Consider the following 10,155-nt stretch of genomic DNA (forward strand, 5'->3'; position numbering starts at 1 on the left):
AAGCGTAAGCGTGCCCGTAACACGGCTTAAGACATTGGAAGAACCGAGGGGTTTAGTGGGAATGTCCCCCATTATGGGGGAAGTACCACATAACTACCGCGTCCCGCTGGGCGCGGAGTATGCGTAAGATGCATGCCCCTCGGGTAGAAAAAAAGGGTCTTCCTCTATCTAATCTACACTATCTAAACTTAAAATAAAATTGAATTTTAACAAATAAATTTTGTTATTACACAACCACACTACACTTCACTACTACACTACACTCCACAACTACACTACCTCACTCTAGATAAAATTGTTAAACCGGACCCGCGGACAAACCAATGATGGTTTTTGCGTGGCTGTTTGTCTATATTTGTTAATTGTGATTTATGTCAAATTAATTTGTAATAGTAGTAATAAATAAATTTGTAATAGCTATATTCAAACATTTGAATATGTCTGTATAAAATGCAATTTCCTTATTAGTATTTAAATAATGGGAACTCAAACATGATTGTGGTAACAATAACTTATCACGAACTTAAAGTAACTCAAAAGTTCAAGTATAAGATTTCGGATCAAACTTGTTTTATATTTAGAAGTAACAAATAAATAAATGTATTGTAATGCACTTCTATGTGTTCTGTGCACATGTTCTTTGATGTGGATGTTGCGTTACTCCAAGCTGGAATCAGTCGTCACCCGTGTTTATGTTACAACCTGAATGCACGACAAGCAACGATGCCATAGAACTATGAATTGAATTGACCCGTCATTTGAATAAAATTAATATTTTTTTAATGAGAAGCAGGCGTAATAGACTGAATAGGCTTCACTAAATATACTTCTTTGTTGTATATTAGTTCGTTTTAAGACAAAAATAGGGTTGACAATGTTTGGTTGTAATGTATACTAACATTACAAAGAAGAAAGATTTGTATTTTTGTATTTGTGTATGTATTGAAATAATTCTAAAATTACTAGTTCGATTTTGAAAAGTCTTTCACCATTAAAAGGGTAATTTATCATTGAGTAATATATTTTTTTTACTTTTTTTTTAATTTCACGGGGACCAAGTCGCGAGCAACAGCTAGTACATCAATAAAATCTTTGGTCGGTGCTAGAGTGTCAAATTTTATTTAAATAACGTTTATCAAAGCTTTAAATTGAAGTTTATAATCTTTAAGTAGATACTGAAGAAGATTGTCTGACAACAAAATATCTTGTATATGTTCCTCGCTTCTTGACCACACAAGGTAAAGTACCTCGTAAAATAATAATTAGATTTTCTACCTGCAACCACATGATACGCAGTAGCCTTAAGTTTTTAATTTACTGCTGTTTTTGCAGAGATAACTTCCTGTCTAGACAATGGTCATATATTCATTTTAAATCAAGTTTAGCATAATCAAATGCTTGGAAGCAAACTTTTATCCGACTCGAAGGACCAGTAATAAGATAAAAAATACATTTTAAAATTGTTAGTATGGGTATTTTGTTAGGAGACAGATCAGCTTGTTGGTTTTTAAAATGATTGTATTTTTTTTTAAATAAATGGCGTTGGATCTTAAGTGTTTTTTTATGTTGTAAATAACATGAAACTGATATCGGTGCATATTTATAACAGGCGATAATAACAGGATTAAAGCGATTATGATCTTCATATAGTGAATTTCCTCGAACTAATGTTTATCTACAATTTGGATATCTTCCATGCATTTCGTATGTAGTTTCAATAAATTGTTTACCGCATCTTATTAAATTATGTTTAATATCTTATTGCCGGATCCATTTCTAGACGTTTTCAAGGAACTTCTTCTGTTCATGTATTTTGTTTATTTTCGAATGTCGATTACGAAGATCACGTGTGGACTTGTCGACGGAGCGGCTCAGTTTGTTTAACGTATGCCACTAATAAAGTAACCATTGTACCGTGACCTCTTATAACTGATATGAAGTGAAGTCTGTAAAGAAATGCCGAGGTCAATGTCATTGGTTTACTGTACTTACATCGGTCGCTGAACTTACTCTACGTTTGTCTTAGATATAAGATCCTGATGGTATATAGATTTCGAGTAATTTTTAATTTTATTCATAGATTTGGGAGCAGTGTGATTTTTGAATTAGTTTAAAGGTCATAACTCTTGGTCGTTATAAAAATTGAAAATACGTATAAAATGGCATTAAATAGACTTGCAAGATATTTATGTACCAGTTAAAGGTTTTCTTAAGTAATCTAAGTCTATGTCAAATATTAAGCTCTACAATTGGCTACTTCCATTATTAAAGAGATACGAGTCGAGTAATTTTCTTTTTTATGATATTCCTTTTGCAGATTTTGCAAGTTGTTTTTAGCCTTCTGTTTCTTTGAGATTCTGCAAAGGTGTTGAGTCCTTTCTATTTCGGAATTAATCCTCACGAATAAATGTCTTTTTCCAGAATCCCGTGAATCAGCGTTTGTACATGCGTTGTCATCAGCGGCATTGGCCCACGCGGTGGCCCGTGCTTGTAGCCGCGGCGAGTTGAATGAATGTTCTTGCGATGCCAGGGTCAGGAAGAGGACGCCCAGGCACTGGCAATGGGGAGGCTGTTCTGAGGTGCGCTAGAAACTTCATATTTAATTTTCTAAGTTATTAAAAAATCAAGCAAATATTCGTAGACAAACGGTAAATGTGGTCATCCATATACATTATGCTTATGCAAGAAAATTTTAATAGTGGTAGAACACACTTTAGCGTTTTCGCACGAATGGGTTGGCTCGCCCGGTGCAATACCATGACCACACAGAAGATAGACGTGCAGTGGGTGCAATCTCGCGTCAAAACGCGATATTCCACCCACTTATGAGACAAATCTCATAAGTGTAATGCAGGAGACCTAATTATGTCGATTTTCCTTTCCCCCCTTTTCTTATAAGGAATGATGGGAGGGGTAAATGGATTTGAAGGTCGAAACGCATAGGAAAGGGAAATATCCCCTTAATATGAGTCTTCTTTTCCGTCAATTAAAGGTAGTCATCACGCTTGCGGATGTCTCTAGGCCGCGGTTGTTTTGTCATTTTTGGCTTCATTTTTGGTCATTTTTGGATTCAGGTGGCCGCTTGTTAGTTTGCCATCATGCGGTATACATTAATAAATCAGTAAAAATAAATTCAACTGACGTTTTAACATTTCAGGATATAAGATACGGTGAAATGTTCAGCCGCGACTTCGTCGACGCTAAAGAAGATAAAGATACCGACGTCGGTCTCATGAATCTCCACAACAATGAAGCTGGACGAAGGGTAAAGTTGAACCTTTACTAGTTATTAATTCGTTGGGGATTGTCAACAGAAAATTCACTCTCATGTCGACAATGCTTGGTTTTTCTTATCAAATTTAATAACATTAATTAAGAGTGGAGGTACACCGATAAAGGTAGACCTAGAAAGAGATGTATTGCGTCAAAGGTGACACGATCAAGAAGAGAGTGAGAGCTGGGATGATGGAAGATAAATTTAAATGGAGGCTGAAAATCTGGTGGACCAACAGTACTCGTGTAGATCATTTGTTATTTTATCGTCGATCCAGTTTCGTAATTTGGATGGAAATATCGATGGTTTTTGAAAACGATATTCGTTGTATTCCAGGCGGTGCGTAGCCGCATGCAGCGCGTGTGCAAGTGCCACGGCATGTCAGGCTCGTGTTCTGTGCGCGTGTGTTGGCGGCGGCTGCCGCAGCTGCGCGCTGTCGGCGACGCGCTGGCCACGCGATACGAGGGCGCATCACATGTCAAGGTTATTTCTACAGTACGTGGATACAGGGAGTTTTATTTGAGCTAGAAACTGCACTTATTGATTTAGTGGAAATCTTTACGACTTTGCTTCCAGTCCAGAGTCTTCTAAGACAATTGACTATCTTATCGTAGAATGATTATAATAAAAAAATCTTGGCTGCTTAATGATTTAGAAGGGTAGTTAATCTCCTTATAAACTTTCATAGTAGACACGAATTACTGGAAGGTTTGTAAATACGTCTGTACACTTAAATAATGTTCCTTTAGAAGCAGTAGAAGAAACTAAAGTTTTCATCAAAGTAAGAAATGAATTTAGTCTGCATGATAGATGAAATAATGATTCGACCCCATCGTCACCTTAGGTGGAATCGTGGTCAAGCGCTAGTTTATTTATGATAAAAAATGAATATATTAGAGACAGAAGTACTAAATTTAGACATATTAAAGTAATCATTGGAACATAATAGTAAATAGGTTATGATGATATTTAATTTCAATTGAAGGTGGTAGAGCGAAAGCGCGGTAAGAACGTTCGGAAGCTGAGACCGCTGCACGCGGATATGAAGAAACCGAACAAAACTGATCTGGTCTATCTTGAGGAATCTCCTGATTACTGCGAACCTAACGATGAGTAAGTACGGCATATTATCTGTGAAGTTTTAATTCTACATACTTAGTCTTTTTCAATTACTGAAATGGAATCTATTAATGTTATCTTAACGTGAGAGTAATAAAAGAGTCAAGTAGCTTTATATCTAGCAATGAGAAATTACAAAATCCAAGCAAAGGTGTATTGATAGACCTCCCAAAAAGTGGGGAAAAATGTTTGTGTAATTTTATCTATCCTTTTCATAAAAGAAAAAAGGTGGGAAGGAAAGGGACTAAAGTTGGGCCTAATTGTTTTTTTTTATGTTAAAGTATTAGTAGACTTTTTGTTAATTTTATAATAATTCCTTTAACAATTTCAACTGAGCTCTAGGCTTGTGGTAGAATATGGTTCACAATAGTCGAATAGTGGGATTCCAACCCTCGACCTTAAGATCGGTAGTCCGTTCCACAATCCATTAGGCTATTTTCGCAGACTGGGTATCTTGGGCACGCGCGGGCGCACGTGCAACAGGACGTCTGCGGGGCTGGACGGCTGCCGGCTGCTGTGCTGCGGCCGCGGCTACCAGACGCGAGTCCGCGACCACGAGGAGAAGTGCCGCTGCCGCTTCGTGTGGTGCTGTCGAGTACATTGCGAGGTTTGTCGCTACAAACGAGACCATCACGTCTGCAACTAGAACATAACACGCGATGGATGATGTTGTCTCACTAGAGTCGTATACCAGTTCCGTGGTACACCTGAATCTCGATAAATCAAGACTTATGCGTTAGGAAGCTTTATTTAATTTTCTCTACCAAACTTTTATTAATCTTGTGTACATGTACTTGCGTGTTGTGTAAATTTGATCAAATATTTGAGGCTACGTAGTATGTCATATTCGAACTTTAGAAAAACTCCTAGACGTTTATGGCTTTAATTGTTAGTCAGTTTCTTCTTAGATCTCTCGGATATCAATATTATATGGATCTTCTGACATTTTCTAAAAGTCCATGCCTCTATCTAATATTTATTGAAGTAAACAATTCTTACCATTATTTGCTTTGGTTGTTTTCTATGAATTACCATCATATTAATAAGTGTTTAAATCCCAAAAATGTCAGCTTTATTATCTTTGACAACTTAATTTTGGAGTTTTTATTGTAATTAAAAGGAATACTTGATGTTTTTAGTAATTTAGTGGCGATCGTTACCTCCTTATCGGCACTTATCGCAGCAAATGGACTGATTATTTTTAAATTATACGAACCAATTTCTTTTTAATATTTTTCTGATGTTAAGCTTTAAAATTATTTACAGTATTATATTAACTTATTATAATTTACCGTGTACAAAGCTGTAAATATTAAATAGTTTTGTTAATATTAGATTTAAGTGATGAAATTTATTTTTAAAAAATTTCACTCAAAATTTTGAATTTTACGATATCGAACAATAGAAATGCTTTTTTGCCAGTTGTAAATATTATCTTGGTTTTGTACTTAATAGAATTTATTTTATTCTACCTCAGAAGCGATATTGTTTCGATTGTTTTCTATGTATGTAATGTACACTTGTACTCTGTGTACTTGTATATAAGTGTACATGTGTAATGTATAGTTGTACACGGTGTACAAGTATACAAGTGTACTTGTGTAATTTACACTTGTACACGGTGTACAAGTATACAAGTGTACTTGTGTAATGTATACTTGTACACGGTGAACAAGTATACAAGTGTACATTTCACAAGTACACTTGTACACGGTGAACAAGTATACAAGTGTACTTGTGTAATGTACACTTGTACACGGTGAACAAGTATACAAGTGTACTTGTGTAATGTACACTTGTACACGGTGAACAAGTATACAATTGTACTTGTGTAATGTACACTTGTACACGGTGTACAAGTGTACTTGTGTAATGTACACTTGTACATGGTAAACAAGTATACAAGTGTACTTGTGTAATGTACACTTGTACACGGTGTACAAGTATACAAGTGTACTTGTGTAATGTACACTTGTAAACGGTCTACAAGTATACAAGTGTACTTGTGTAATGTACACTTGTACACGGTCTACAAGTAAGTGTACTTGTGTAATGTACACTTTTACATGGTGTACACAAAAGTGTACATGATGTTACTAAATGCTTCTTTAATTTAAAAATTGTTTTGTATTTTGATATATTTTGTACATATGTATTACATAAATGCTTACATTAGTAACTTATTGTATTAGATTGTGATAGATTTTACCCATATTATAACAATATCTTACCCAATGATAAATTGTAGTTTGTCAATAAGAGCGGTCGCACACTTTGACTAAACTATCGCACAACAGTTGTGCGATTGTCGATTGTTTCGCAGCCAATTCAACTGTTTCAAAATTCAAAAATTGAGTAATATGTGCTTCCATATAAGCATAGAATTCGAACAGACCAAACAGTGGTGCGATAGTTTAGTCAAAGGTGTGCCCGCTCTAAAATTTTCCAAATCTATAGAATAAGTCTGTAAATATTATTTAATATGCTGCACACACAGACTGTTAACGGTGACTTGTATCTTGCGTACTTATAGTCATAAATTGGTTACTACGGGTCTTCGTAGAGAAGTTTTCGATACTTTATGACTTTAAGTGCGAAAGTTAATCTACGCTAAGACCCTTAGTGTCCATTAATGTGCATTAATCTTTTAGGCCTCAAAAATCTTGCCATGTTTAAATTTTTTCAATTGCCAAATTAATTGGAATTCAATTGTTTGTAATAGTGGATAAGAAATTGCAATACTTTGACTCAAACGTTTTGGGATAAAAAAATCTGGTCTTACACAGGATGTCCGAAATTGCGTGTATTATCGAAGATGTCATTTTATGTCAATACTACCTGTTGCTCGTTACTTTGCCCGCGTGAAATTTAAAAAATAATAAGTATTGTCTAGGTTACTCACAGATAAATTAGCTTTCTAACGGTGAAAGAATTATATTAAAATCGGCCTAGTAATTTTTGAGTTATTACAATACATACAAAAATAAGAATCTTTCTTATTTATCAAATCAAATCAAATTTATTTATCAAATTATATTTTTGGTTTAATTTAAAAGTCAATTTTATGCAATTTTTAATGACTTCGTGCCCAGAACAACTTTAATGTAGATATCTCTGAAAATGTTAAGTTTTCTGAGAAGTAAAATTATAAATCACATAGGGTGATACCTTGTGTGATAGAAACCTCATTATACTTTACTTTATGTACAGCACATTAGGACATCCTGTATATTGTGAACGATAAAAATCTGGTAATTTTAAAAATAATGTCATGTAATTTCTGCATAACGTTAGAGTCAAAGAAGACTTTTAGGGTAATCTTCTTTGAATATGAAATAGTTACTATTCTATGTACAATGAATAAACATGTGTTAGAAAGAATTAAATGTTTTATTGCTCTTAATGCGATATTTACTACATAAACTATGACCTTTTTTTTACCCGAGGGGAATGTATCTTTGCATACTCCGCGCTCCGGGAGACGCAGTAGTTATGCGGGACTCTCCCCCCAAAATGGGGAGCATACCCACTAAACCCCTCGGTTCCTCCAACGCCTTAAATCGGGGTTTAAGGGCACGCTTGCGATTACGTCCGCGACCCCGGCCTGCGTCTGCTGCCACTGGCAGCACCCTCAAGTGGGGGAAATTCATTCCTAGGCCTAAGGCGGCAGATTCCCCTGAATCTACCGCCCTGTCGCTGTAGACGAGAAGGACAGGAAGAGGCGAGGGCGGCGGCATATTGCCGCCTTCTCTTCCCCAAGGAAACTATGACCTACTTCGACTTTAACTTAATATAATATAATATACGTTAACTTAATTCTAAGTGGGATTGTGGTCAAGCGCTAATTTATTATTAAGCGTGATTTATTTGTAACTAACTTTCGTCCGCGACTCCGTCCGCGTGGGACTAAAAAAACAAAATTGTGGAGCCCATGTGTTTTTCCAGACTATCCCCTACGTCTATGCCAAATTTCATCGACATCCTTTCAGCTGTTTAGGCTATAAACTCTAACAAACATCCATCCATCTAAACTTTCGCATTTATAATATTAGTAAGATTTAAAAAATGTAGTAGAAAGAAATAAGACAAAATAATCTTTATATATTTCTATAATTTAATTAATGTAGTAATAAATTATTCTCCAAGAGGATTTCCTAGCCAGGGGTAGACTCTCGGGCATGTGTTGCAAATCTGCATCCAGTAACTCATCTAAAACAAAACAAAAACATAATAAAAACGTATTGCTATCTCTATATTTTTAGAGAGAGTAAAAGAGATGACGATATTATGGTACAGTCATGGCATCAGCTAAACTTTTTACACCAATGCAATGATGACTGCAAAAATTATTAGCTAATTGTAAGCTTGTAATTACTAATGTATTATTCAAGAAGTTTACCTAATGCTACAAGCGCGGGCACACTTCTTTTACTAAACTATCGCACAACAGTTGTGTGATTGTCGATTGTTTTGCAGTCAATTAAACTGTTTAGTTGCTCAATTTGCACCTTCAAATAGACTCATCGGAATCAAAGCGAGATTAAACAGTTGTGAGTTAGTTTTGACTGGAAGCGTTCTTATCAGACGCTAGTTTATTTATAAAAAATAATACATTGCTAAAATACTTTTGGATTATACCTCAGTATGTGTTGAGGTGAGAGGTCCGCAGCTGGCGGCGCGACAATTCGTAGGCGTGAAACTCTTGCATTCCTTCTTCACGTATTCGTTTACCGGCACTGGATTCTCAACCCAGTCGATAACTTCACCAGCGCTAACCTGAAATACAAAGATACACCAATATAGCAAGTTTTCTTTTTTCTTTAAAATATTATATTCAGATCGAACATGAATTTAATCACACAGTAACGTTTAGCGCTTTGTTGTGATTGGTTGAAATTAAATTTCAACTAGCGTTCCTTGGCTACTATTAGTGTTAACGAAGTGTCTGTCCAATAAGTGCTCAAGTCATATTAAGTCTCCAGAAAACTTCCGGATTTATCTGTACTCCGTAAGCTATGTAGCAAGCCTTATAAATCACAAGGCTCTACAAAATATAACAATCATTAATTTGTGAATGAATTCGTTTAATATGCAGTTTGTTTATTCTGTTCAAATCACAAATAGGGACCTTTTTGATTCGTGACATCGACAATAATGAAAAATTGCTTACCATGAACGTATCGTTTAGGCTGTTGATTAGATCTAAGAATCGGATCAACGCTCTCTTGACGCCGGGGTAGGCAGAGATGTACCATTCGTGGACATAGAAGCCGAAAGGAGCTCGGTTACCGAGGTAATGCCTCTCGAAGTTAGTGAGGATGAACTTAAACCACGCATCTTCATCATGATGAGGAGGCCTAGAAGATGAGAATATTCATGTAGATATTTAAGAGGAAATTTGAGGACTAAACAAATAATCACGATTTATTAACAACCATTGTACTCTTAAACTAATATACAAATTGAAGAGTAGTTACAATGGTTTTTTGATTTCCTTTGATTAAAGATTGAATTTTGTATCTTAAATATAGTAAGCAATATGCGAGATCTCAATTAAGGAATACGTGTTATTGCTAATTGAATTTATAGATTTTCTACTTACACAAATACACAAGCATCGACCATGGAACAAGGGAATCCATTGAGATCGGTCCAACTTATCATCGGGAGCACCCAAACTCCGGGAACTGACGCAGTCGGGCAAGGAGGAATGACGCAGTCTTGTGTAGACGCGTAGTCCAATGTGTATGGCCACTTGCCGG

The 10,155-nt window shown here is 35.7% G+C and overlaps 2 protein-coding genes across 3 annotated transcripts in view; one reads left to right on the plus strand and one right to left on the minus strand.

Moving 5' to 3' along the window:
• The window catches only part of LOC106110565 (protein Wnt-4-like), a 69,664-nt gene extending 64,015 nt beyond the window's left edge, over positions 1-5,649 (plus strand). Inside the window, exons 4-8 of one of the 2 annotated variants that reach the window (XM_013292432.1) lie at positions 2,422-2,579; positions 3,158-3,265; positions 3,611-3,769; positions 4,260-4,387; positions 4,838-5,649. In XM_013292432.1, coding sequence (XP_013147886.1) covers positions 2,422-2,579; positions 3,158-3,265; positions 3,611-3,769; positions 4,260-4,387; positions 4,838-5,039 — 755 coding nt within the window. In that variant the 3' untranslated portion in view covers positions 5,040-5,649. The remainder of the gene's footprint in view (positions 1-2,421; positions 2,580-3,157; positions 3,266-3,610; positions 3,770-4,259; positions 4,388-4,837) is intronic. The other variant, XM_013292433.1, reaches the window with a different exon arrangement.
• Positions 5,650-8,520: 2,871 nt separating this feature from the next.
• LOC106110595 lies at positions 8,521-10,148 on the minus strand. Its single transcript, XM_013292476.1, has 4 exons — positions 9,996-10,148; positions 9,564-9,750; positions 9,032-9,169; positions 8,521-8,602 (listed from the first exon to the last, which is right to left on the minus strand). The coding sequence occupies exons 1-4, from the start codon at positions 10,055-10,057 to the stop codon at positions 8,528-8,530; spliced, it is 462 nt and encodes a 153-aa protein (XP_013147930.1). The 5' UTR covers positions 10,058-10,148; the 3' UTR covers positions 8,521-8,527.
• Between the last annotated feature and the right edge of the window lie 7 nt (positions 10,149-10,155).

The sequence above is a fragment of the Papilio polytes genome, unplaced genomic scaffold (genome assembly GCF_000836215.1).
Source record: "Papilio polytes unplaced genomic scaffold, Ppol_1.0 DF824225.1, whole genome shotgun sequence".
In the NCBI taxonomy this organism is placed as follows: Eukaryota; Metazoa; Arthropoda; class Insecta; order Lepidoptera; family Papilionidae; genus Papilio; species Papilio polytes.